The 27,551-nt window shown below is 54.5% G+C and overlaps 1 protein-coding gene across 3 annotated transcripts; it reads right to left on the bottom strand.

Moving 5' to 3' along the window:
* Positions 1-58: 58 nt before the first annotated feature.
* Positions 59-27,551, bottom strand: NHSL3 (NHS like 3). Of its 3 annotated transcripts, none has more exons than XM_054571921.1 (7): positions 27,293-27,551; positions 6,659-6,829; positions 6,516-6,571; positions 6,132-6,255; positions 5,449-5,565; positions 2,809-5,358; positions 59-2,179 (listed from the first exon to the last, which is right to left on the bottom strand). In XM_054571921.1, the coding sequence occupies exons 1-7, from the start codon at positions 27,525-27,527 to the stop codon at positions 2,157-2,159; spliced, it is 3,276 nt and encodes a 1,091-aa protein (XP_054427896.1). In that variant the 5' UTR covers positions 27,528-27,551; the 3' UTR covers positions 59-2,156. The 3 variants fall into 3 exon arrangements, with proteins under 3 accessions (XP_054427896.1, XP_054427897.1, XP_054427898.1); XM_054571922.1 differs by lacking the exon at positions 27,293-27,551 and adding an exon at positions 17,998-18,140; XM_054571923.1 differs by lacking the exon at positions 27,293-27,551 and adding an exon at positions 8,739-8,874.

Below are 27,551 nucleotides of genomic sequence, written 5' to 3'. Positions count from 1 at the left end.
CCTGACGTTCTCTTTGGCAGGGCTAAGCAGCTGAGGCCCGCTTTGGGGGGGCGCGATGCTTGCGAGGATATTTTCCCTTCTAAATACGGGCCCCAAACACTGCCCCTCTCCCATTAAGCAGCCACAGCCAAGTTTTAATCATTTAATTAACACTTGAAACACACAGCTTCAGGGCAGAGTGAATGGCTTGTTTATATAGTTGTTATCAAAGACTCAAAAATTTAAAGAAATATATATATACTTTTCTCTCTAACATTTTTGTGGAAATTAAAAATCAGGCTTTTGGTCTCTCCATTTGCACTAGATCAAGCTCCTTTACCCCAGAGGACAAAGAAGGGTTGCTTCTAGATCCTCCCTTCTTCATACTGTCCCACCCAGTGGGGAAATAAAAGATTCTAACCGAGGAAAAGGAGCTTGAGTAACATTGAGAGAAGGGAGGGAAAGAGAATGTGGGCTCCCTCCCATCTCCAGCAGCTCCAAGGCTGCTGCCAGGACCTAGTTTCAGGAGGCACTGGCCTGGTCCTGGTTCCCAGGGGTTTGGATCAGGAGCTCTGAGCAGAGCGGTGCTTATTGACCATCTTCTTTCCCCAACTCGGGGGGCAGGCACAACACGTACCCAGCAGCAGCTCTCCATTACCCAAAGGGCAAGGGAAGAACATTGGTTTACAGCTACGGGAAGTCATGAGAGGGCCAGCAGAACCTGGGCTCTCGCACCACACCCCGTGTTCCCAGCTCTTGTTCTGGGAGGAGGTCGATCTCTCCTTGGTGGAAGAGAGGCAGCTAATAGTAAGGTTCCTTGCCAGACTCAAGCCTGAGTCACTATGGAGCCACAGGGGCCAGTGGGGAAGCCAGCTTACCTAGATAGGTGGCACAGGCTGAAAACAGGTCATTAAAATTCCTGGAGGACAGATAAGTAGCAGAGACTGATTTCTGGGGGCGGGGGGGGGGGCAACCACCCATCCTGCTCCCTTGGAGCATGGAGTGGCCCCCCCCTCCACTAAGGAAGAGTCGGGAATAGGATGCACCTTTCGCTTCCCATTGTCAGTGTCAGCTCCCCCAACAGAACCACCTGTGCTGAAAGGCGGCTGCACAAAGGCCATGAACAGAGGCGAGGAAAGGTCGGTCAGAGAATGGATCTGTGGGGCTAGGGCTGGGCCCACTGTCCACATAAGCTGTCCCCGTGCTAGAGTCTCCCCTCCATCTACCTCCTCAGTACTTCTGCCCAGCTGAAAGGGATACAGCTTGGCCACAGCCCATGGGCTCCTGTCCCCGAAGTGCTGTGCCTGCCCACCCTCAAACTGATCGGGTAAAACAAGGGACAATGCTTGGCCACAAGATGACTCCCTACGCTCTTCTGCTCTCTGAGGGCAGAGCCAGTGGACCTTCTCCCTCTGGTTAGTTCTTTCCCCACCCATTCGGGCCCAGGCAGCCTCCCAATTCTTGTTCCCTGCACGGAGCACCTGGCATAACTGGAAGGCAGGAGGGTGGTTGGTGGTAAGTTGAGGCACAGGAAGGCTAACCCTCGCTGCACCTTTTTGTGCTTTGGAATTCCACAGCCTCGCTCCTGCCTCCAGCCTGTGGGAATACAATGACTTGCCCACCTCCAAGAACTAAAAAAGGAGCGAAGTGGATGAGAGGGAGGGGGTCGATGGTCCCAGCTATGGGCTGGCTGCCAGGGATTGATGCTGCTGCCATGTAAACAGGCCCTTGGAATGTGGCTTCATGGGCCCCGGAGGATGGACATGCAGTCTCTTTTTAAAAGTGCTTTGATTCTGGACTACAGGATGTGCATGATTTGGACGTTTAAAAAAAAGTGAAACTCAAGGGAGGTGTTCTCCCAACTCTGACCTCAGGGCCAGCAGGGGGCGCAGCCACCCGCTCCCACCAGCTACCTCCTTCCAGATGAGGCTAAGGCCGAGAGTGAAGTGGCAGCCGCCAGAGGTGACTCCATTAGGGAAAGGCATGAGAGCTGGATGACTCGGAGGACAGGGTCAAGACCAGGCTTGCATAAATATTGAAGGCCGTGGAGGTTAAGGCTGCAGGCATCCTCTCTATTAGGTTAAGTGTCTGCCACATCCTCTCATCCTTGGAACTGCTCAGGTCCCTGAGATTGTATTCCTGGGATGGGTCAGCAGTGCCAGTGGGGTGCCTGGTGGTTAGACCAGCTCTTTCTGTGGGTCTGTGGGGGGAAAAAGAAAAAAGGAACACTCAGGAAAGGCCCCCCCACCCTTAGTTCTGGACACTGAAAGTCCAAGACACATTGTTACCCTAATTTACTGACCACGTGAGCAGCACCACACCAGACACACATTATCTCTGACCCTGTAAAGTAGACACCACTGTCCCCACTTGACAGCAAGGAGCCCAAGGCTACGATGGCCCAAGATAAACTGCAACGCTGGAATTCAAACTCAGTTGTTCCCATAACAAAGCCCCACATAAGAGGGATAAAGAGGAAGAGGGGAAAGGTCTAGTCAAGGAACATGGTAACAGACATGATAAAGGACCCATGGTAATAGACAACAGAGTGGGGATTGACTGGGGAGGGTTGTGGGGCAGGGAAGAGCAACGGGGGAAACATTAGGACAACTGTAATTGCATGTGCTCATGCACACAAAGTATGTTAAAAGAAAAAAAAAAACCCACACACCATGCTGCTTCACAGCAGCTCTAGGGTGACAGTTTACCCTCCCCAGGCATCCTGAGACTGGAACCGCCCAAGTCCAAGAGCAATCCCTAGCGGTGAGACCTAGACACCCAGTCCTACCACCAGCAATGGGACCCACACACTGCCACTGCCCACTGTACCTGAGCCAGGCAGGTCCAGCTTCTCCTCTGGGCCCACCAGCTGCATAACATCTCCGTTCTCGGCCGGCTCCCCCTTAGTCCTGCCCTCAGCATGAGGGAGCCCGTTGGTCGGAGGAGCAGTGAGGGGCTCAGCCCGAGGAAAGCTGGGAGAGGCGGGTGAGGGCACTCCCACAGAGGGTTTGCGGGCCACAGGTGGGGGGGCCTTAGTTGGCTTCTTTGAGGTCTGGGGCGGTCGCTGCTCTGAGATGCTCCGAAGTTCAGCCACCAGGTTCCGCTGGAGGTCAGCCTGGTTCTCAGGGGACACAGGCCGCTCCAACTGCAGCTTCTTAGTGCCCTTGGAGAAGATGAAGCTGGCCATAGAGGCGGGGGACCGTGGCTCTCCGTCAGGTGGCCCATTGGGCTGGGCACTCACAGAATCCTCACTGGCAGCCAGGCTAGACGCCTTGAGTCGGATGGCAGCATGCAGCCCCGGGGAGGAGGCAGGTGCTGGACTGGCCCGCCCTGACAGGGCCCTGCGCAGTGGCTTCTGCGGGGCTGATGGCCCCGACGCTGGGGCTGGAGCCACAGTGGGAGCACCCACAGAACGCAGCCGAACCATCTGCAGGAGTGAGGGCGTGACCAGGGGGGCACCGGCATCCTCTCTGGGAACCCCATTGCCCTTGCCACAGCCCACTGGTTCCTTCCGAGGGAGCTGGGCTAGCTCTGGGACAGAACCATCAGGTAGGGCTGGTGGGGCTGCAGGGCCTGGGGTACCATGGGGCTGGCTCTGAGGAGAGACAGCAGCTGAGGGTGAGGCAGCCAGGGAGCTGAGAGGAGCTGGAGGGCCTGACAGGCCTGCGGGCTCAGGGCCAGCCACCGAGAAAAAGGCCTCCTCTGGTGGGGGGAAGTCAGCCATGGACAGGTCCTGCTCCTCGGGCGCAGGGGGTGGGGGTGGGGGCCAGCTGGGATCTTGGAGCGGCTCCTCAGCCGTCTCTGGGGCAGACAGGGCCTCCTCAACAACCTCTAGCTTCTTAGTGGGTGGTGGGGGTGGATGATAAGATGGGGGTGGGGATGGTGGGGGTGACTGGTCTTTGGAGGCAATGGGAGACTCCTGTGGCAGGGTCAGGGTTGTCTGGGGGGTGGGAGGGGGCTCGGGACTGGCATCAGTGGTAGAGATGGGCCCCGAGACCAGGGCAGGAGTAGCCAGAGCAGGGGCAGCTTGGTTAGTAGCACTCTTGGGCTTGGAGGGAGGTGGGGAGAAGGGGGCAAGCACCTTGGGGTGAGGAGGTATGACAAACCTGTCACCAAGGGGGGCTGCCATCTGTGGACCAGAACGGTCTGAGGGGGCTGGGTCAGAGAAGGAGGAACACAGAGAGGTAAGGGAGGAGGAGACGGAGGCCCCAGGAGACCGGAGGGAAGCGACACGCTCTGGTTTAGGGGGTTGGACCTTGCCTGGGGAAGCAGGCGCCCCAGCTAGACCCTTGGGAGGGAGAGTAGGGGTACCACTTTGGCTCGAGTACCCACTGGAGGGTGAGAGTGTCCGTTCTGGGGAGCGTGGGAGGTGCCGGGAGCCACCTGGAGACAAGCCTGGCACCCAGCTGCCTGCTGCATTGGATGAACAGGGTGCTGCCCCTGTCCCCTCTGACCCACCAGTGGTAGGTGGCCGAGGCAGCTGGGGCTGCTGCTTCCGCTCTGGCTTGGGAGGCAACCCCAAGGGCCCATCAGGGGCTGCTGAGCCCCGCTGACGAAGTGAGTAGGTCCGGCGGGGGGGTGGCGGGGGTCGCTTCAGCTTACGGAGGGACACACTCCGGCCGGACAACTGCCCACTGCTCCGAATACTGACAGTGTCCGAGGCCTCGGCAGTGCTGCCCCCGCTGGGAGAGCCCCTCCCGCTGCCCCCCTGGGGAGGGGGTGCCACACTACTGCTAGCTACAGAGCCCTCTGGCCGGCCCTCAGAGCCACCCTTAGAGGATAGGGTGGAGCCGTCAGACACGATGGTGTCGGAAGACTGAGAGTGGCTCCAGGTGTCACTGGAGGAGGATGGGTGGCGGCTGCGGGGCTGTGGGCTGGAGGCCGAGGAGAAGCGGCTCAGGGAGCGGACGGAGGCTGGGCTGGCCGAGAGCAGGCTACAGCGGCTCAGCGTGCGCAGACTGCAGCGGCCCAGGGCCACCACATCCACTGTGGGCGGCAGTACAGCATGTGGGATCAGTTTTGACAAGTAGGTGGCCTGGGGTGAGATAGACATGGCCGGGCTCAGAGGCTCTGGAGGCCCGGCCCCTCCTGTCAATCCGGGAACCGCTAGGGACATGGGCCGGATAATCGACGGAGGCTGAGCCCCTGTGGACCGGCCAACAAAGGTGTCATCCCGATAGATGCGGTCGATGTGGCGCTGCAGTATGGCTTCTGCCTTGGGCCCAGCCTCCGCCTCTGCCTCCAGCGCCTGCAGGGACACCCGGACCCCTGCTCCTGAGGCCAGACCCGCTGGACGGCCGTCCACCGTGGGGATTCGGACAGCATCCCGGGGCCCCGGAGGCCGAGGAGTACCTGGAGCTTCGCGCTCATTCCGCAGGCCTGAAATGGACAGGAAGGACTTGGGAGTCAACAGATGGGTTGCCCCCGGCTCCCCACCCACCACCGCTGCCCCTCTAACCCAGGGCTCACCGAGTTCCTTCTGCACGTGCTGTGGCAGGCCCAGCACTGTGCTGCGCCGTTCCCGCCGCCGCCGCCCTGACTTCCCCGATGATTTGGAAAATGAGTCATGGGGTCGAAAGGTGGAGCCTGGGGGCCAGTACAGGGGAGAGAAACCATTAGAGCAGGTCTCAGGACATTCTGGAGAATATTAACAACCCTGTGGGAAAAAAGTTCCATAGTCAAGTGGGCATGGGCAAAGCTAGGGTAAACAAAACTATACACTTCTGTAAAACTTCTGGAAGGCTTTCCCATCTACTAGGTCAATAATGATCATTTCCATTTAGTGACTACTTATTATGTGTTAGCATGCTAAACACTTGGTAGTTGTTCCAATAATATAAGTACTCTTGTCTTCATTTTTATAGAACATCAAACAGAAGCTCAGAGAGGTTAAGAGTTGGCCCAAGGTTACAGGGCAAGTAAGTAGCAATATCAGGCTCAAGCCCAACTCTTAACTGTCCTGCTCTGCAGTTAATGTACATCCTGAGCCCAAGAGCACAAAAGGTACTCTGTTTCTTGAATTCACTGAATCACAGAGCCGTGGGAAACAGCAGATTAGGAGGAAAGCGGGAAGGATGCTGCAGGTGCAGGGACCCACATGGTGCCCACCACCCCTCTACCCTGTCCCAGAATCCCAGCTAGTGAGCAGACACCTTTGCGCTGGATCATCTCGGAGCGGATGGAGAGAGCGTCCTCTGCCGTGGAGCTCTCAGCCATGTAGGATGTGGTCTGGCTGCAGAAGGAGATGCTATCTTCATCTGGCCCCGTCCTGGAGGACTGTTGAAGAAAAAAGGAGATCAGGCCCCGGCCTCAGACAAGGACCACCCCCAGAGGCCCGGGTGGGGCTCACTGTTGCCTCTACAGGGCTCCCCCTTAGAATTTCTGACTCAGATTGTCCCCAGCATCACCTAGCACTGAGTAGACACTTCGTGGTACAGGAAAGAAACACAGATCCAAAAGGGTTTGGAGACATACTTGCCAGAGATCAAGCAGAGAGGGAAAAGTAGAGTCAGACTGAGCTGGGGGCCAGGGCTCACCTGGAGGCTCTGGGTGTCTCCCCGGTCCCAGCCACCTTTGTTCAGTTTCTGTTTTTCTGGAAGATAGCAGAAAGGGGTGTTGGGCTAGGCCTCTCACCTCGGGAGGGAGCCGAGAGGAGCACTGGAAGGGAGGGCCGGGTTACCTTGGTGCTGTAGGGAACGGAGCCCCTCCTGGGCCTGCGTGTGCAGCTCTTCCAGGTGAGGCAGTCGCCCACTGGGGAAGAAGACATTGTCCTGGTGCTCATCCACTACAGACCCGGGCCCCTGGCCGGGCCCTGCACTTACACGTTTGTCACTCTCAGTCTTGGCTGAGCCTAGTGGGACAAAAGAGGAAGAGAAGTGAAGCCCAAAGGCATCTGGGCTCTCAGGCTCCACCGGCGCCCCAACAAGGGCACTCACAGTCTCCAGGCTGTACACGGCTCCTGCACATACATGAAATGCCCACTCTGCAGTCTGTACACACAGTCCCATGTACATGTACAAACTATATCCAAGCATATATAGATCTCAGTACCCACACCACACAAAAGGCCCCAGACAGGACACCACACCCAGGGCACAGAAGCCCACCGTATGTGCACATAACACCCAGAGGTTTCAGTCTGTGCACAAACAAAGCACCCAAGTATAAACATATCTGTGTATACACGCTGCACACAAGGGGCCCCGACAGAACACACCCAGCTCCCACGTATACACATAACATCCACAGTCTCCATTCTATACATATACAAACAATACGCAAACATACAACTACGTATCCACACGTCACTCAGGGCCCCATGCACGACACCAAGTCCACATATAGCCCATTGCAAGTACATTTCTCTGATCTCCAGACCCCAAGCTTCACTTTACAGGAAGAAAGAACAAAAACAAAAACATCCACCCTTTTCATACACACCTTCACCAGGGTCCAGATAGAAGAGACCAGGGGACACTAGCAAGAGGTGGGGGCTAGCAGGGGTCATAACCAGGTTACCAAGAAGTCTTGGGGAGGAGGGACAAAGCAGTGATATGGCCTCTTGGGTCCCCTACTCACCCATGTGGCTGTCCTTTAGTGGAAGAATAACCAAGGTAGGGGAGAAAAGGGACCCAGGCCCCCACACCCCCAGGAAAAGGAAGCTCCAGACTCTCTTGGGAGATCAGTCCCAGGTGTTCCCCGTCCTGAAGCACCCCTCCCTCCACCAACACACACACAGAGGAGCCAGGGATCCATTACAAATGATCCTGTTACAGGCCCTGCCCATTGGGAAGTTGGTCATCTAATCCTGGGAATGGGGGACTGTGTCAGCACTTTGCAGCCCCAGCCCCCTTAAATGGAACCCACAACACAAGCAAAAGCACTGGAGGGTCATGTGACCTTGGCAGCACCTTGTAGAGGAGCAAGAACAAAACAAGCCCTTTAAAGGGCCACACCCAAGAATCGGGGTCTTTCGTTGGGACACCTGCCCTGTCCTCCCTCCCAGCCAGCTGCAGCCCAGGGAATCAGCAGGAGTCCCACAGAGCCGGAGCTAGGAGGTCTCTCAATGATCTTTTAGCCTAGTCCCAATCCCAATTTTATAAATCGGGAAAAAGGCTCAAAGAGGAAAGGTCTTGCCTAAGGTCACCCAACAAATCAGAGGCAAACTAAACTACAGGACTAAATTTCAAGTTCCCAGAGGGAATCCCTGGTCACACTGTAACTGGGGACCCTCTGGCCCCCACATCTTAATCCAAGCCTGAATGTCCAGTTCCTGGGAAAAGTGGGCATAGGTCCCCCCCTCCAAACCTTCAACTGTCCCCCAGGCCTCTAAACAGAATTCCCCTGATCATGCCCCCAACTTCCAGCGGATCTGCTTTCCCCTCTACTCTGCTCCCGCATTCCTTCCTCCCAGACACACTGACCCAGGAGGGGGTGCCCTTCCTCTTGGAACTGAGGTATTGGGATGTACCCAATAAAGTGTGGGTACTCCTTGGAGGCAGTCTCGCCCCAGGGCTGCAGGCTTCAAGGTCAGAGACACCTGGATCCACCCTCCCAAACACAAGCAGGGCCAGACAAAGGCAGCAGCAAAGCTGCTGGACAAAGGCATGGCAGCGAACAGCGGAGTCTGGCCTCGATGCTGGACCCCATCCCCCATCCATTACCCTTCCTCGGCCTTGAGCACCCCATTCTATATCAAGGTCTGGCAAATGGAGGGGTCAGGGATCCCTGTTCCCCCCCACCCAGCCACATCCACTCACCCTTCTTCTTAAAGAGCCCGAGAAGCGCCGGGAGGTGACGACCCAGGAACACCACCATGACGGCGGGCGCCACTCAGTCGGTCCCTACCCAACCTCTCCAGAACACCGGCTGGCCGGCCGAGGCAACGCCTTCCTCACAACCCAGCACTAAGGGATGCAGTCCACCGCGGCCCGCCCAGCTGCACAGCTCCCGATCGGGCAGGGGAGGGGCAAGGACTGCTCCCCAGGTCCTCCTCCCACTTTGGCCACTGGCCCCGCCCCCCATCGGCCCCGCCCCTCCAGTAAAGTGCAGGGGCAGGAGCCCTCTCAAGCTCACAGGGAAGAGGGGAGTGGGGGGCGAGGCCCTGTGGGTGTTGGGCTTTGGTGGGCAGTATGACTAGGAGAGCTGAAGATACTCGGTTCCAGGGCTAGACCACGAACCCCATCCCCAAGTCCTTTTCTAAACAGTCAGAAGCCAAAGCTAAGGCAGGGCTTCCAGTTGCCAGATGGTAGGTAGAAGAGCCACCACACTACACTTGGCATGGTGCCCACCCCAGGCCCTCCTGGCGGGTGAGGGTAATTCCCTGGGGAAGGAATTCAGAGTGTGGAGCAGCCAGGCAGAAGACCTGAACGTCTGTGGGGATGGCCCCCGAGGAGACAGCCAGGCCATCCATGGAGAGGCCCCTGCAGAGGTGGAGCCAGCCCAGGGAACAGCACTGGGAAGCCAGAGAGATGCCCAGAGTGGAATCACAATGGCTGGTGGTAGCCCTCATGTGAATGTTCAGCCCCACAGTTTCCAAAGGACTTCCTTCCCACTGAGGTAATGCGGCACTGGCAGCCCAGAGAAGCACTGGGCTCTCCGAGCTCACAGAGCAGAGACAGGCCTTCAATGCAGACCTCCTGCTCCTCCAGCCAGGAGCCCAGGATTCTTCCCGCTGGCTTCAGTCTGTGACTTGGTGGCTCTGCCGGATCCCCAGGCGGGGAGAACAGAATTAGCCAACAAACAGCTCATAGGTGAGGGCAGCAAGGGGAGCAGCACTTGGAAAGAAGTCAGGTCCAGGTTCGGACCCAGCTCCATCACACACAAGTCGTGACCTCCTGTAGGAAGGTGCCAATAACCCCTCTTTATAAGACTACTGTATCCATTCATTGGATCAGCAAATATTTATTAAGCTAGTACTAGGGGCTATACCCAATGGAAAACTTTATCCTGTTCACCAGTATATCCCCAGTGCCTAAATCAGAGCCCCGTACATACTGTGAGCTCAGTAAATATTTGATGAATACATGAATGAGATAAACTAACAATATAATTTTAGAGAGTGAAGACAGAAGAGCTGTGACAGGAAGGGCGTGCCTTCAAGGGACATCAAGGAAAGCCTCTCCAAGGAAAGAACATTGGAACTGAGACCTGAAGAATGAGAAGCCAGCCAACAAAAGCACAGAGCCTTCTAGACGGGGGCATCGGCAAGTATAAAGACCTGGAGGCAGGAGTGGTAGGTTTCCCAGAACAGAGGCCAGTGTGGCTGGAACATGGTGAGCCAGGGAGAGAACGGTGGGAGGTAAGAGGGGAGGGCAAGCGCCCGATTGGTAGGGCCCCACAGGCCTTGGCAGAGCCTCAATTTCCCCCAGGAAGTTGGTCTGTAGGAATGACGGATAAGCTGGGGAATGGCCGTGTTGACAGACACCCGCCCCCCACCAGCAACTCCAAAAGGTGTAACAGAGACTGTGAAAGAGAAAGCCTGGGAACTATAAAGTGCCGCACACCCAAACTTGCCTGAGGACAGCTGTCTCATAGCGCCCTTCTCTCAGCAGAGTCCCTAGGGATTGAAGAATTCACAGGGGCTCCCATGCTGCAGGACCCCTTTGTGCCCCACCTCTCAGAGACCAGTCAAGCACACGGCTGAGCCCTGACTCCCTGGGAAGCAAACTTCTACAGAGCTGGACAGTACATTTATCTACGAACCGCTGGATAAATAATCCTAAGAAGTTGGCACTTTAATCCCCATATTACAGATGAGGAAATGGAGGTCGGAGAGGGCAAGCACTGCAAAGCTGGTAAATGGCAGGGTAGTTTTTGTGCTCAGGACAGGTTAGCTTGAACCCAAAAGCCATCCTCTGTCCGCTGTGTCAACCTGATCTCCCCTCTGCGGAAGGGCCGAGGGACACCACCCTCCTAAATTCGAGGTTTCTTTTCTCTCTCTCTCTCTCTCTCTCCCCCTTTCTCTCTCTCTTTTTTAAGGTTTTATTTATTTAGAGACAGGGAAAGGGAGGAAGAAAGAGAGGGAGAGAAATACTGATGTGAGGAAAACATCAGTAAGTTAGTTGCCTCTTGCACGTGCCCTGACCAGGGACCAAACCCACAACCCAAGCATAGGCCCTGACCAGGAATCGAACTGACACCAACGAACTGAGCCACACCAGTCAAGGCAATTCACGTTTTCTTGACCACATACTTTTTTCTTCCCTTTCTCTTAAGCCAGACCCATCCACCCTTCTTACTCGTCCCACTCAACCAGAAAAGAGCAGTAGACCAACACTTGCAGGGTGATTAATTCATGCCAGGCACCATGCCAGGTGCTGGGGGGAGGCAAACAGTCTCTGCCCTCATGGATCTTACAGCAACAGCCCTTCAAGGCAGGTGACCAAAGATACTCACCTGGTAATTGATCATTGACCTGTGCAGCTCAGAGAGCTAGGTGACTTCCCAAGCTCTGCCTGGCTCCAAAACTGGTCCTCAGCTTCCCTCTAACCAGGGAAACAAAGGGCTGAGCTCCTCCTAAGTCAGGGATGGGAGCACATCAGCTCCTCAAGGTCCCAAGCCCACAGCTGAGAGTCAGGGTCACAGCTGCAAACTCGCCAGCCAGATCAAGGCTCTCACTCTTGATAACGCCTGGTTGCCCCAGCAACACCCCTGCCTCCACCCCCAGCCACCCACAGCTTGGCCAGAGCCTGAGGCCTCTCAAAGAAGGGACTACCCCAGACACAGGCCTATACATCTGTGGCTCGCTAGGGGAGGGGCTCGGCAACTTGAATCTCAGATGGAGGGCAGGTACCTCACAAAGAAATCCCGACCTAGAGAGTGGAAGGATCCTGGCCAAGGGCACACTTAAGAGTCCATGTTCCAGGGCCTTCTGCTCCAGAGGTCCAGAGGTGCAGCCTAAGCCTCCCCTCCTCCTCCACCTGCTTGAAGGAAGAAGCTCCTGATCTGAGAAGGCATCTTACTCTGGGTGTCGCCCCCCCAACACAAGGCGCACCAGGAAGCACACAGGCAAGTTCACCAGCTTAGATCTGGTCCACCGGCAGAGGGACACGGGCACACCCCTCCAAAACGCCCCACTGGGGCCAGTCTCACCGGTGGGTGCTCTCAGGACCCCATCCACAAAGCACACCTAAGCCACCCTAGTCCAGGTCCTCCTCACGCACGAGCTGGACTGCAGACTCACACAGGGCCCTGCCAGGTGACTGTGTGTACATGAAGGTAGGTGCATGTACCCACCACTCTGGGGCTTTCCTGAGCCCCAAGACGAGACAGAGAAACGGGGGGGGGGGGGGGGAAGCCCCAGCCCCCAAGGCCATACACATACGTATGCACTGTCTTGGCAACATCCTCCATGGGGTGAGGCCTCAACCTGCCCTATTCCAGAGCAAGGGGCGGGGGTGGTGGCGCACCCACAGCCAGGCAGGCCTGACTCAGAGGAGAAGAATGAGGGGGGCGGGCACAACTGCCCAGGTGGCCTCACTCAGGAGCTGGAACCCTCCAGGCCTGACCTTGTCCCCTGTCCACGTTCTGACTGTGCTGCTGGCCAGCCCGGAAGCCAGACTGAGGGTGTTCAGAGGCTCTAAGTCTCAACCCTGGGCTGTAGCAGTGGAAAAACCAAAGCCCAAGGGCGCTGGGGCCTTCCCATGGGAACAGAACCCAGAGCATGTGTAGATTTTATTCTTTTAGAGGCCAAAGAGAAATGAATATAACAAAAACTTTCAGGTGGAGACACTTTTATAGTTCTCAAAATACTTTCTCTTCCAGTCTTGTACACACCTAACAAGAAACTTGGGAAGTGCTTGTGACACTCCCTTTCTTTTTTTTTTTTTTAACAAATGAACAAGAGTAGGCACCAGGGAAAGTGACTTGCTCAAGGTCAACCAACCAGGAAGTGGCCCAGCCCACAGTCAAACCTGGGTCTCACTCCAAAGGCCTTAGCAGTCCTAAGTCTGCAGGAGTTCAGGGTCGGGGGCCGCAGCCTGGGTCTTTGCCCAGCGTGGAGAAGCTCTGCACCCTGCCTCTGCAGAAGGGGAATCACCTCCTTCCTTCCCTCAGTGGGAAGCCCCACCCAGCAGAGGCAGAGCTGACAGGCCGGTTCTAAGATAAATATTGGGGGGCAGGGAGTGCCCCGGACAGGGAGGAGAGGATCCCATCCCAAAGGTGCCTAGGGGAACGGCAGTAGTGCAGCGAGGAATTAGCTACAATAATATTAATAAATGTCATAATGAGTTTCCGGGTCAGTATCTGCTCCCAACAATGATATAATAATCTCTTTCAGCAAGAGAGCAATTCTGACTTTCCAAAACCCTTTCCTTTGTTCCTTCAAGGCATGATTATCCTCCTATAAATGCCAGGGAGGCCTATATTCAGCCACCATGAAACCAGGAGAGGAAAGGGCTGGGAGTCAGGAGGTCTGGATTCCAGGCCTCAGAGGAATGAACCAGTCACTCTGGCCTCAGTCTCCTCATCTGTAAAGTGGGACTAACCGACCTGATATGCTGCTTGGGAAAGTTAATGCCTCTGAGTGTGGGGTAGCTAAAGGGCCCTCTCAGGCCCTTACAACGCAAAGGTAATACACTAGCAGTTATAGAGTGCCAATTAATTGAGACACACATGGTCTCACTAAATCCCCCTCATCATACAGAGGCACTACCCAGGGGTCCATGACTTGCCCAAGGTCACACAGACAGTAATGGCAGAGTCAAGATGTGAGCCCTCTGACTGGCTGAAAAATCAGGTTTTCTGGCCACCAGAAGCTTCCTCTCCCACCCACTTCCAGGGCTCTCTTCAAATCTCAAGTGGACTTAAGGACCATTAAGATAAGGTTTGATAAGGGATACTTAACATAAGCTCCCTACCAGGTCCTCAGTGACTCGGCCCTATCTGGCAGCCCTGACCCCCCTGTCTGGGAGGGAAGGGAATTTGGGCCCAGAGCAGATAGATCCCCCTGCCCTGGGAGCCAGAAGTCCTAGGTTTGAACTCTCCCCACCCCTCAGCTGCAGCATGATCCTGGGCCAGGCTCTGCCCTTTTCTGGGCCTCGCTTTTTCATCTTCGAGGTAGGAGGGTTGGAAATAGTTCTCAAGAGCCTGCGAACTGTATGACTTCGCTCCCAGAGGAAGGCAGTAGTCCCTCACTTTGAGTCAGGGCCCGGGGCGGCAAGGCAGTTCGGCTTATCTCAGATCCCTCAGACCAGAGAGGGAAGCCCAGGACTCCCAGACGCAAGCTCAGCCATAGAGTTGGACACAAGTCTCCCTGCAGGAAAGGGGAGGAGATAGGGAGAACCTGGGTGGAGGGGTGAGGGTGAGGAGGAGCAAGCCACCTTCTAGCTGACGGACCTGCCAAACCCCTGATGTTCCCACAGTCCAGGGGCAGAGAGGAAAAGAACTTCAGGTGGTCTAATTCCACTAAAGACTTAGCCATTCCTTCCCTCAATCTCATCTGCAAGATGGGAATGATAAACCCTACCAAGAGGAGGGCCATGTGGAAACCTGACAGGACAACGCATGGGAAAAGGAGAGCAGTGGGAGACGGGGCAAGTTCCTTGGGCTCCCAATTCCGTTCCTCCAACAATCCCCCCACCTGTCCAGGACCAAGTGCCCAGTGGCCGGAGGAGGCGAGTAGAGTCTTGGGCTGGGCAGATTAGTGTCTTTCCAGGACTGAGGAGGCCTCTCCCCTCCACCCTCACTCTCATTCTTCTCCATGGTCCAAGGGCCTTTGATACAAGGGAGCAATCATTCCTGGAATCCCTCCCACTTTCCACCTGCTCCCTCTCTGAGCCCTCAGGGGATTCCATGCTTAGTCCTTAACCCCCTCCCCTCCCTCACCGCACTTCCTCCACTGCGTTCCTCAGAGTCCAAATTCCCCTCGGCCTCAGGTTTTCTTTGCCCAGAGGACTTGCAGACCCCTGAATCAGAAAAGGAAACCCATCTATCCCTGAACAGATTAAAGGTACAGGCTTTAGAACCTGAAAGGCTTCTGGGTCTGAACCAGGATTCAAGCCACCTCCTTGCAGAGTGGCCTTGGGCAAGTGACTTCACTTCTCTGAGATCCGGCTTCCTCATCTGTAAAATGGGGAGAATAACAGAGCCTAGCTTATAAACTTCCTCATGTGTAAAATGGGGAGAATAACAGAGCCTAGCTTATAAACCTCCTCATGTGTAAAATGGGGAGAATAACAGCTTTTAGCTTGAAGACAAATGAATCTCTAAAACGTTCAGCATAGGCCTCATTTTTATCTCTGCATTATTACCTCTGCTACCGCCCCCTCGCCAAGCGGCCCCAAGCACAGAGCCTTCACAGCCTTCGTGGGCCCTTCTGCCCCATATCCCAGGTCCTCGCACTCCTGTCACCTCCTCTGCAGTGTCTCTGCTGCTGCCACTCCTCTCCATTCCCACAGCCCCCACCCTGTCCCTAACCCTCACCTCATCACCTCTCCCCTGGATTACTGCAACGGCCTCCCGACTGCTCTCTCTAGCTTCCACTCTTACCACCCCACCCGCCAACCTGTCCTGCCTTGTACCTGCCCGCACACAGAGCCCTCTTCCTAACACACCACTCTCATAGGCTCCTCCCTTGCTCCAACACCTTCACTGGCTCCCTATGGCCTGTGGACTCCAGCCCTTTCTGCTTGCCTTGCCTTCTTTCCCTCATCCTCTCACAGAATAATCAAATGGATAAGTACTCAAGTCCCAGTCCCATACCTGGGCCTGAGACAGCAGAGGCTGAGGCCAGGGAGGCCTCAGAATCCTCAGCACAAGTAAAATCAAAAGAACTGAAGTTTGCATTCACAATGGAACTTCTGCTCCCAGGTGCAAGGAAAGAGCCTCAACTACTTTTCTCTCCAACCTCCACACTCAGTCTCAACTACACGCCTTTGCTCACAACCGTACCCCAGAGAAGAAATGTATCTCATTTAATCAGCACACATTCCAACCCTGCAGTTACTTCAAAGACCATAGTAAGACCATCTCCCTAGTTTTCGAAAACTGACCCCAAACCAAAACATTTCTGATATGTGGCCTAGAATGTTCCCCAGTGGCCACACTTGAAACTTCTGTTGCCCTGACATTCCATTGTTTTGGAGGAACACCTTGAAGGCTGGTTGACCCCTGAGTTACCGCAGGAACTGGAAGAGCAGGCTGCTAGAAACCCCTGGCCTCTTCCTTTAGGGCCAGCGGGCAGCAAACTGTAAACACAGCCCTCTTAATCTCTCTCCCCACCACAAATGGTCACAAGTCTGGACCTACTGTTGGTTCTCAGGAAACCATCAGTTTAGAGTGGCCCTGAGATGGCAGATTAAGAGCCCCAGTCCCAGGCCCACCCACTCATGCAGATCCCAAGAGGAGAGACCGGTGGGCAGAGCCTAGATTTCAGGGTTGCTGGGAGAGGGAGTCTCCTGGAAAGTCCTGGAGTCTCTCAACCCACCTTCTGAGGAATCCTCAGAGAGCCTACCAGAACTTAACCCTTTTCCTACCATTATTTTGATGATTATGATTAGTCTTCAAACCAGAACAGGCAAATGACCTTGGACAAGTCCGCCTTCTATAGACCTCAGTCTCTTTATCCATGAAATGGCTAGCCACACTGTAAGGGTCCCAAGAAGTCACCTAAGCTAAGTGCCCCTAGAGACACCGCCATAGGAGCCAGGTAGGTACAGAGAAGTGAAAGCAATCTGCTCAAGGTCACCAGAGCCCATACCACAGCCACACTGAGAACCCAGACCCCCAAATTCCCGGCCCAGGCTCTTTTCATGGCGCCCTGCATGGAGGGATGAGATCATCAGGTTCAGTTCAGAACCTCTAAGAATGTGGGCCATCCTGGGAAATCATGGGTGGATTTTCCCATCACAGCAGAGGGGGTTCCCCACCCCACCCTCTTGGGGATTCTCTCACTCCCAAAGACCAGCTGTTATCCACCTCTCTTGGAAACACCTTATCTTTCCGGAGGGGCAGGGGGGACGTAAATCCACTCTACAGCCCCTACCCCATCTCTAGATTCACCAGGTTGGGGAACTAGGCACCCTCAACAGCCCCTCCTCCAGCAACCCTTGGGACTCTGACGGACACCCTGAACTGCCAAACCCGCTGGGGGAAACCAGGAATCCCATCTCCCAGCAGTAGGGTGGGAGGCCTTCCCCATTCTTCCCTCCTCCCCCCAACTTGGACGCTGGAATGTGACCCGAGGAGGGATCCCGCAGCACGCTGGGAAAGGCCGTGTTCCAGCTCGGTGGCTGCACTGAAAGGGGGGAGATGCGGCAGTGACCACAGGGACGGCGGGTGGGCGGAAGGGGGACTGAAAGACTGCGGTGGTGCAAGTGGGGGTGGGTAGAGAGCCCAAATAACCAGTCCAACTCCCGATTGCGCCAGATGGATGTGGACCTGAGCCTCCAGCCCCTGGTTTCCTGCTTCTCCATTTCACCATTGTCTCCCCTCCCTCCTGCAAACTTTCAGCCTGTTGGGGGCTAAAGCCTGGGAAACAAGAGTGTGTATGTGTGTTTGTCACGCAGTGCCTTAGGGTCTGTCTTTAATCCTGAGTGTGAGTTCGGCTGGTTGTGCAGTTCTGAACCTGTGTGTACATCTGTGTGCGTAACATGTTGGGCAACTGTATATGACTAATGTGTGTGTACCACTGTGGGTCTGAATCTGTGCGTGTAATGTAGCTCATGTAGCTGTGTAAATCGTACACATAGGTATATGTGCCTCTCTCAGGATCTGTGCTTCCTACAGTGATGGTGTGGGTGTAAATTTGTATGTGGTTTTATGTCTGCACGTCCATACATCTGAGTGGGTGTTGTGTGTGTGACTGTGTATATTGTGAACGTGTACATGTGCCTTCCCGTGGGTATTCGTGTGTACATGTGTCTCTGTGTGCATGCGAGGAGTCGGGTTTATATGCGGGGAATACCCGGACCCCCACACACACCCGCCAAGCCCCGGGAGGGGGCAGCAGCGGTGGCGGCTGCCGCAGCAGAGAGAGACCCTCCTCCCTGCCTGCCCCGCCCCCACCCCGGCCCCTACCTGCCGGCCGCTTCGCCAACCGCCCGAACCGCCAGAAGCTGCGGGCCCGGGGGCCGCTGGGGGCCTTCCTCTTGTGGTGTGAGTTGCCCATGGCGGGCACAGGAGCCAGCACAGGAAACCTAGCGCAGCTCAACAAGCTGGGCCGCCGGGCCCGCAGCCCCGGGAGGCAGGCAGAGGCAGAGAGACGCGCGCGGGCGGCCACCGCAGGCGCCCCCAGCCCCAGCTCGGCCACACCCCCAGGCTCTGTGGCCAATGGCCGGGCCAGGGGCGGGGCAAGCAGAGAGGTGGGGCCTGGCGCACCCCACAGGCTCCGCCCCCCAGACCTGGAAGACCAGCTGAGCCACCCCGCCCAGAGCGCTCTGGGAAAGGCATGGCCTGTCCAGGTGAGGCAGGCAGGTAGTTCACTCTCCCGGCCTAGAGGCCGCCAATCAAAGGACTGCAGTGGAACTGAGATAATAAGGAACCGGGCTCCAGATAGGAGGGGCCTGGAACCCTCCTGCTGCCAAGGACCAACAAACACCACAGGTGTCTGTATGTACAAATGTATCGATCTGACTGTATTTCTGTAGTAATGGTGTTCAAAATGATAGTACTACCCTTTTACATAGTGTGCACTATGTGCCAGGCACTGTGTAACCACTTTCATGGATTACTTCATTTCATCCACAAAACAATTATGTAAGGTAAGTAGTTTTATCGTTACCATTTTACAGATGGGAAATTAAGGTTCCATGAAGTCAATTGACTAGTCCAAAGTCAAACAGCATTAAGCTACGGAGCTAGGACTCAAACCCAGACTGACTCCAATGCGCACTGCTCCATTCTACCACTCCCCCAGTTTATACCCTTGCATGACCTTGAAGGGCATGTAACTGGGAATTTCTAACTGTGTGCTTGAATATGGCTGTGTAGTTGTGCACCTGTGTATATACCTGCGACCCTGAATATATGGTTTCCTCTCTATGCAATCATCCGTATGTGGCTATTTGTCTATGTCAGTATCATTTAGTCTGTTTCCAAATGTTTAGATGTATATGTTTGTGTATCTGCCTATATAATTGTGACTATCTCTTTCAAGGTGGCTGGAATCACGGGTTTTATGTATTTGCATGAGTATCAACCTGCCTGTGTATGTCAGTGTAAATATGTTTATAAATTCTGTGATTGCATGTGCTTTTGTGTATCGGTATGACTGTGCAAGTATGTTTACTGAATATATGTGCATACCTACCTTTGTACGTATGTAAGTTTAAATAATAGAGAGTATAGTAGGTAGACGTATGTGAAACCACCCATGTCTGTGTACATCTCCCCTCATACGAGTCTTTCTTCTTCAATCCCAGGCCAAGCTTTCACCTCTTCTGAAATCCTTCCAAGCTGTCAGGCTGTCCCTCATCTCTGTGTCCTCACAAGCTTCCTTGTGCCCAGGGACCTTCCCAGAGCCCCCGAGCCTGGGAAGTGCCTGTCCTTTACCATCACTCTGCCCTGTCCCTCCAACAGAGGACAGCATGGTGTAGCAGAGAGAACGCTGGGCTAGGAGTCCAGAGTCTTCCCCATATGGCTCATCCTCTCTGCCACCTGGGCAAGCCCATCCCACTACACCATGCTGCCTCTTATGCCCAGTGGTTCCAGAACACCCTGTCCCTTCTCTGCAAAATGAGAGTCAAAGATGTTCTCCATTCCCCGATGCCCATCTCTTGTTTTTTGTTTTTGTTAAGGTTTTATTTATTTATTTTTAGAGAGGGGAAGGGAGGGAGAAAGGGGAAAGAAACATCAATGTGTGGTTGCCTCTTGTGCACCCCCTACTGGGGACCTGGCCTGCAACCCAGGCATGTGCCCTGACTGGGAAGCTAACTGGCGACCCTTTGGTTCCCAGGCCAGTGCTCAATCCACTGAGCCATACTAGCTAGGGCTCCATCTCTTGTTAAGAGCCTAAGGCTGACAACAGTGCAGTCTCTGAAAGGCTGTGTTTTATTCATCCATTTAGAAAATACTCGCTGAACATAGACTGTATACCAAACTGTGCCCCAGACACCCTGCCATGCACACAAGAAAGGATCCCAGTGTCAAAGCTGGAAGAGACTTCAGAGACCTGCTAGCCCAGTTTCCTTAACTTAAAAATGGGGAAACTGAGGCCCATAGGGGAAAAGTAGTGTCGGGGAGCAGAGAAAACACTCAAGGGTAAAGTCCAAATCCCTCAGCATGAATTGAACGAGGGCAGATGTGCAAGGAGCCTTGAAGGGTGTCTGCGTAGCAGGTGCCTTGGCTTTCACAGGAGGCCCTGCAGGAGCTGCCCACGCCCACCAGCTCAACCTCATCTCCAGCCACACCCCTCTCATTCTCAGAACTCCAGCTACACAAAACTGCTTGCCACTCCCCAGTGTACACCTACAGGCCTTCACCCATCTTTCTCTTCCACCTTTGCTGGAAGATTCCTTGTTATCCTCAAGGCCCTGCTCCACAGTCTACTCCTCCATGAAGATCTCCTTGCAAGCGCTCCTCCCGCAGCTCAGTTCTCTGGGCTCCTACAGGCATTAGTGCTGCCTGCAGACCTGATCGTAGCTCAGGACTCCCCAGCACTTGTCTCAAGCAGGAAACAAGTTCCTCAAGGGCAGTGATGGTCTCACTTCTCTTAGTAACTCCAGGCTCAGCCTAGAGCCTGGTACACAGCAGATATGCCATACGTGCTGAACAGAAACTGATGGAGGTGGGAGATGGTGGGGCTGGCATACTGGCAGAGGTGGCAATAAGGGCACTTAAGTACTGGTGGAAGTGAGGTGCAGACATAGGTGTCCAGGACACTCTCCCAGTCTTACATTCTTTCACAACAAAGCCTGCGCTTGCTCCATAGCCAAGCACATGGGAAGAAGTAGGCGGTGTGGAAGGAGCAGGCACCAGAACTCCTGGAACCACAACACTGAGCCTGGTGCCTCATGACCCTCTTGGAGAACGGTGGTGAAGGCCTCCCCGGGGCGAGGGCTTGGAGGAGAGGGTGTCCGAAGCAGACAGGAGGCCCTATTTGGAGCAGACCCCACCTGGAACCTCCTGGGAATCATGCACTTTGCTAGAAGATTTGGGGTTTAAACCTCTTTGCAAGCTGAGCTGTCTCCTGTCCATGCCATGCACAGGGCCTGGCACCCTGTGAGTGGAGCTGATGGCCTTTGATGAATGGCACCCAAGGAAAGTGGACACAAGAGCACAGAGTGGAATGTAATAAATGGGGAGGTGCACAATGATTTTCCCCCTCCTGCCCCAGGAATCTGTTTCCACCTGCTTCCTTCCCCAAGTCAGCCAAAGGGCTAACGGCGGCCGTGGGGTCTGCAGATGGAAGGTAGAGGTGTATCTCTGCCCTCCCCACCCAGCACGTTCACTGTGGCCCACATAATAGACAATGCCTTCTCTCATTAGTTTTCGGCAGCGTGTGACAGGCCAAGAGCAGCTGAGACAGCGTGTAGAGTTTGGGGAGAGGGGGATTTCCAAGGGGCAGGTGGTGGTAGGGGGGTTCAGTGTAGATTTTTCTGGCCACAGGATTTAGCCGCCCCAGTTCGGCAAACCTTGCCTTGATTCAGGGGCAGGAGAGGAAGAGAATAGTAGGGGGCGGGGCCCCCCAGCCTGAGGGGATTTCCAGGAGAGCGCCGGGATGTGTGCCATGGATGCAAATTCAGGGCCTCCACAAGGAGGGAGAGGCAGCTGGAACCGCCCAGCCCCGGAAGGTGTCAGAGGTAAGGGAGGGGATGGCAGCCTTCTTGGCCTCAGCTTCCAGTTCATCTTATGCCACCCCTGCTAGAGGCGCCTCTCTAGGACGGGATTTTCCATTTGAAGTCTGACACAAGAGTGGGAAAGCTGGGGTCAGCCTGGCAGGTGTGGGCCCCTGCTGAACCGCTAATACTGGCTGGCTCTGTGACCTCAGGCAAGTCATTTCCTCCTCTCGGTCTTGGCTACCCACCTGCGTGTGCCATGGAAGGCTCCCTGTGACACCTCGGGCCATCAGTTCTGAGCGTCTAGGAACTGGAGATGCACATGCACCGGGGGCCTATATCAGATCACCCGCCTATCACCCAAAGCTACTTAGTACCAGGCCCTGTGCTGGGCAGAGGGAAAAAGAGAGTCAGCCCAGCTCCTGCCCCAGGGTGTTCAGAAGAGCGAGGTACGGTGATTCCTGCACCCCCACAGGCCCCAGACAGCCAGCTGGTACCAGTCCCTAGCAGGTGCCCTGCCTGTTTCCAGTGTTGCAAATCCCTCAATCCAGCTTCTCCTCATCCTTCCATTTTAGTTCATGTGTCACCTCCTCAGGGAAGCCATCCCCCATCTCCCCCAGGGATCACTGTGCTCCCTCTTTTATCACATCTTTTGACCCTTCATTGCCTCCTTGATCTTGGTGCCTGCCCCCCTCAAATTGTGAGGTTCATGAGGACTGGGACCTTGCCTCTCATTCATCCCCCCAAGACAGTGGTACAGAGGAGGTACTTATACCTAATATTAAATATTTAGTAAGTATTTGTGAAATACAGTAGTGAGGCTCCCTCTCCTTCCTGGATCCAAGGTAGACAATGCGCATCTCTTCACAGGGGCCAGCAGGAAATGAACCCAGACTCCTCTATGGAAATCACTATCCCATTGAATGACACACAGGCAGGCTCCTCAACAGGGAGGCATGGCACTATTAGACTGTACTCTCCCCACCCACCTCCCTATGATATCCAGGCCCCTGGGTCCCCATGACTTGTCCAGGACCAAAGGGAGGCTCTCTTCTTCGGGTCCCTGTTCCCACCCCCACATCCCCAGCCCCTACCAGCTTGCTCCTTCAGCCCATTCTCAAACGCACAGAATTCTAGAACTAAAAAGGATCTCAGAGGCCGTAAAACCCTCTCTTTGTCAAGACAGGTCATGTCTGGCCCAGAATGGGGCAGGACTTGCCCAGGCCATACAGCAGAGCAGACCGCAACCTCAGGAGTCTCTCCACAGCCCCACGCCAGAGGCGGTTCTCCCTGAGTGAGCAGCCAGAGTTCCCCTGGTTAAATCTGCTGGGCCTGGCAGGATGGCTCCTGAATTCTCACCATCGGTGCAGGAGCCATCCACATTCCACCCCCGCCCCCCAGCCACTGCCCATTCCCCAAGAGAAACCTTCGGGAGGGCTAAAGACTCCTTTCCCTGAAGCTGGTGCTGTCTGAGATGCTACAACGGTTATTCCTCTCCAGAGTCAGAAACACATCCAGCCTCATATTGATTTGTTAGGAGAGTGTGGCATCTGGTAGCAAAACGAGTGCTTCTGTCACTGCCGTGCTGTGAACATCACTTCCATGCAGGTGAGGACCTTGCCTGTCTTGGCCCAGGTATTCATCTTACCCTGAACAGCGCTGAACACTATATAGTAAAGACTATGTCTTTTTCAGATGAATGAAGCTGAATGACCTTGATCAACTTACTTCACCGCCCCCCGCCCCCGCCCCGGGGCCTATTTCCTCACCTATAAATGGTAATAAATGCCTATCTCCGAGGTTGTTTTGAGGACAGGGAAAACATTCATGAAAATGCCTGGCCAGGGCCTGGCACATAGATAGAAGCTTCATGTTACTTCTCTTCAAATTAGCCAGCACCCTGCCTTCTCCCACACCCTGCTCGCCTCCTACAGAAAGCCTCCCCTGATTATTGGGCTCAAGTCCTGGCATCTGGCCCAGAAACACTTCCTTCCCACACTTGTCTAGAGACCAAATGATATTTCTGGAAAATATGGATTCCTGTTTACCTTTTCTTATGCCTGCATCCTCCTGCTGGACAAAGGTAAGACAGGGCTTCTGTGGATCCCCCTCAGTAATCATCAGTACATGAGGTGTAACCAAGTGAGTTGTTTTCCAAACATGCATCAGGATGAACTTAGCTAATACCAAGAACCTGCTACTGTCTGGACCATGCTCTAGAGCTCAAAGCACTCAGTCTGTTATCTAATTTGATCCTTGAAACAGCCCGGTAAAGCCAGGATTTAATGTCTCTATTTTACAGATAAGGAAACTGAGGCTTGGAGGGGCTAAAAACAGGCCAGTGTCTTGGTGTCTTGGTGTCTTGTGGCCGGAGGGACGCAGACCAAGGCAGCAGAGTTATCCAATCAGCCTCAGAGCCCATGCTTTCAGACAGGGTCCTTAAGTGACAGGTAATTAAACTTAAAAACACAATAACAGCAACCCCTTGCATTTCTATGGTGACTTCACTTTCATATAATTTTCACACTCTCTCTTCTGAGAATCTTGGAGAGATGGAAAGGTTACAGATCCATCAAGGCAATGTCCCTCCTCTTTCCAGAAACAATGGACTCAGGGAGGCCATCACAAGTGGCCTGCCCAATGTCACAGGGCTTTCTGGGCCAGAATTTGAATTCTCATTTCCCCGACTTTTCCAACTCTACCAAGTTGCCTCACTTCTCTCTAGGCGTTTCCCATCTGTAGAATGGGTTGGGTGAGAAGACCTTCAATCCCTGCAGTGGTCCATGTCCCTGGGAATGTTATGTAAACAGTACGAGTTTGGGAGGCAGATGAGTTAAATTCAAATCCCACCTTAGATCAGAAATTTTTCAACCTTTTTCATCTCATGGCACACAGAAATTAATTACTAAAATTCTGTGGCATAACAAAAAATATATTTTTTGCTGATATGACAAAAAATAGCTTTAATTTTGATTCAATCATACCAGAAAGTTATTGTTATGTTGGCTGTTGTCATTTTTTTTATTTGACAATCTAAGGGAAAAGAGGTCAGTGCCCCTGACTAAACAGTCAGGTATTGCATGTTTTTAAAATTCTTACGACACACCAGTTGAAAACCACTGGTTTAAGCAAATTGCTCACTCACTGTCCCCGAGCCTCAATTTTTTCATCTACAAATGGGTTCAAAAGGGATAATGGATACAGGGTTCCTGGCACATTCAGAATAATCAATAAATGTCCAATTCCCTCTCTTTTCTTTTTAAGTCTGTGCAGGGAAGTGGGGAGAGCAGAGGGATTCCAGAAGACAGGAGCTCAAAACTCTATTCCAAACTCAGTCTTCCCGTCTTATAGGAGGGGCCTCGGTTTAAGGGAGCCAAGACCTGCATCTCTGGGTTTTCGGTTCAGAGAAGGGGACAGGGGAGACAATGGCCTTCGCAACAAAAGCCGAACTCCCAGGAATTTCCTGTGCATCTCTCCTCCTTGTCTCTCCCAATCTCCATTTGAAGATTTTCCCCAGAAAGAGTTAAACCTTCTCTGAGCTTCCCCTTCCGGACCAGCGGTGCCAGTGGAGATTAGAGAGATCAGATTTATTTCTCTTAATAAACAGAAAAGAAGTAGAGCCAGGCAGGTGACAAGGAAACAACTGAATAATAGGAGGTTGGGGCAGAAGGGACCAGGACTTCCTCCAGTTGTACCTGGAGCCACCCCCAGACCTGTGGAAACAACAGCCAGGGGCAGGGGAGGTGTTTCCTGCACGTGGGCTCACATCAGGCTGACCTGCTGCCCAGAAAGCCCGGTGCTACCTGACACCAAAACACAAGGCAAGGGGAGGCCTGACCACTGACCCAATGACCTCTCACCCAGGCTGCTGGAGCAGGGACCTACAGGTGGGCTTTTCCAGCCTCTGCCTCCAGATTGGTCCATTGCTGTGGGGTACACCACTAGCCTCCTATCTCCAATCCTGATAGTCTGACTGCAATCCATCCTGTTGCCATACTGACCCATGCCTTCTTGAGTGAGACAGGGACGACTTCAGACTGAACCCCAGGCGGGCAAGCCCTGGACAAGCCCCCGGTCCTGTCAGGGCTGCAGAGCCCTTGGAGACACCCCTCACCAAATCCTCCCTCAGAACCTAGCCCAGACATCCCCGCCCCAGCACCCTGACTTCTAGCTGCGGCTGAGCAGCAGGGGAGCAAGACCCTTATCCAAAAGCATGATCAGGTCGGATGGCATCGCACAAGAGACTTTTCACCCTCTTCCTGATCCCTAAAGTGTTCCTTCAATTCTCCTCCAGAGGAGATGATTAAAGGACGCTGGGAGGGTAAATACAGGCAGAATGGGATGGGCCGAACGCACTGCCATTTCCTCACCTGCAGTGCAGCAGCAGAAGCGAAGTAAAGGTAGACTTCGGAGCACGGCAAGCCCCAAGGGAGCCCCACCCTCTCGCAGAAACTCATACCCTCCCCCTCAAATGAGAGGCAAAAACAGAGGGAAATGAAGAAAGAAATCAAGCAAGTGGCCAAAAGAAAAGTGACCCCAGCAGGGATGGGCCAGGTCAGCCTCCCCTTGGGCTGCCCATCCCTCAGGCCAGAGGGAGCCCAGGGATTAGCTGCTGTATTTTAAGCACCATCCTGCGCAGATACAGCCTCTCGATTAACTTGGGCCTCACTTTCCCCCATCTGTAAGCACAAGTCCGACACAGGCATGTTTCCAACATGGCTGGGGAAAGGAGTGAAAGGAGTGAAGGGGAGGGGTGGATGGCTCACATGGGCGAGCTCACCACCCTGGAAGGTGGATGTTTGTGGTTTGACCCAGGTGAGTGGTGACAGGAACCAGGTGGGAAAAGCTAACACTGTTAGATTTCTTTTAAGTCTTTGTTTTATTTTATTGATTGATTGATTTGAGGGGGGGGGAGGAAGAGAGAGAAAGAGAGAGAAAAACATTGATTTATTGTTCCATTTATTTTTACATTCATTGTTTGCTTCTTATGTGCGCCCTGACCAGAGGTCGAACCCGCAACCTTGGCTTATGGGGACAACGCTCTAACCAACTGAGCAACCCGGCTAGGCAACACTGCTAGCTTTTAAAAACCTAAAGCATATGGGGCTGGAAACTCAGATCCACCTAGTCAACTGAAACACCTTTTGCATGCAGGTGACCTTCCAGACCCAGAGGGAACCCCACCCCACCCCCACCACTACCACCAAAGCCACAGGGCCACTAGCCTCTCCCATTGGCCCCAGGCCAGATTCAATTTCTCACCCCCTGACTCAGCAGAGGGAAGAACCTGGGTGAGCCTAAGGGATGGTGAATTGCCTTACCGTCCCAGGAGCCAGACTCCCAGCACTTCCTGCTTAGGCCAGGGATCCCAGCCCTACCCGAGGGTCTCCCCCTCCTTCCTTAGTGTAGAGTGTAAGCTGAGTATAGATAAGAAATGCTGGGGGTCGGCGCAGAATAGGGTTGCTTGGGCTAAGCCCTGGGCCTTTCCACTGCCCCAGCACCGGCGCCTAGCCTCGTCCCCCTCCAAGAGCCGCGGACCCCCAGCGGAGCCATCCTGGCCGCCGCCCAGCGCGCAGCCCAGGCGCCCGGCGCCTTACCTCGGCCTTTGCCCTTGGCCCTCCTGGCCTTGTCGTCCGCCTTCTTGCCCCGGGGGGCGGCCGGTTCGGCGCCCTCAGCCCCCACCGCCTTCTTCTTGCGCCTCTTGCCCCGCAGCCAGTTGAAGGCGCGGCGGAGGCCGGACGCTCCCGAGCGGGACTTCTTCCTGCGCGGGGGGTCGCCAGGACCCCCCGGCTCATCCGCCGCAGGTGCGGCGGGGGGCGCGCAGGCCGCCATGGCGCGGCGGGCAGACCTGGCGGC

Source organism: Pteronotus mesoamericanus, unplaced genomic scaffold (assembly GCF_021234165.1).
Source record: "Pteronotus mesoamericanus isolate MK-2021 breed Mesoamerican mustached bat unplaced genomic scaffold, CSHL_Meso_final contig_221, whole genome shotgun sequence".
Classification (NCBI taxonomy): domain Eukaryota; kingdom Metazoa; phylum Chordata; class Mammalia; order Chiroptera; family Mormoopidae; genus Pteronotus; species Pteronotus mesoamericanus.
The sequence above is the reverse complement of the archived record's forward strand: the minus strand, read 5'-3'. Positions and strand labels throughout refer to the sequence as shown.

Bases quoted from the DNA above. Each gene is read 5' to 3' on its own strand.
- NHSL3 (XM_054571921.1), bottom strand. From the start codon at position 27,527: ATGGCGGCCTGCGCGCCCCCCGCCGCACCTGCGGCGGATGAGCCGGGG. The intron at 6,572-6,658 runs GTAACCCGGCCC...GCTATCTTCCAG, and splicing joins CCGTTCCCTACAGCACCAAG to AAAAACAGAAACTGAACAAA. The intron at 2,180-2,808 runs GTACAGTGGGCA...TTCCCCCCACAG, and splicing joins GCTGGACCTGCCTGGCTCAG to ACCCACAGAAAGAGCTGGTC.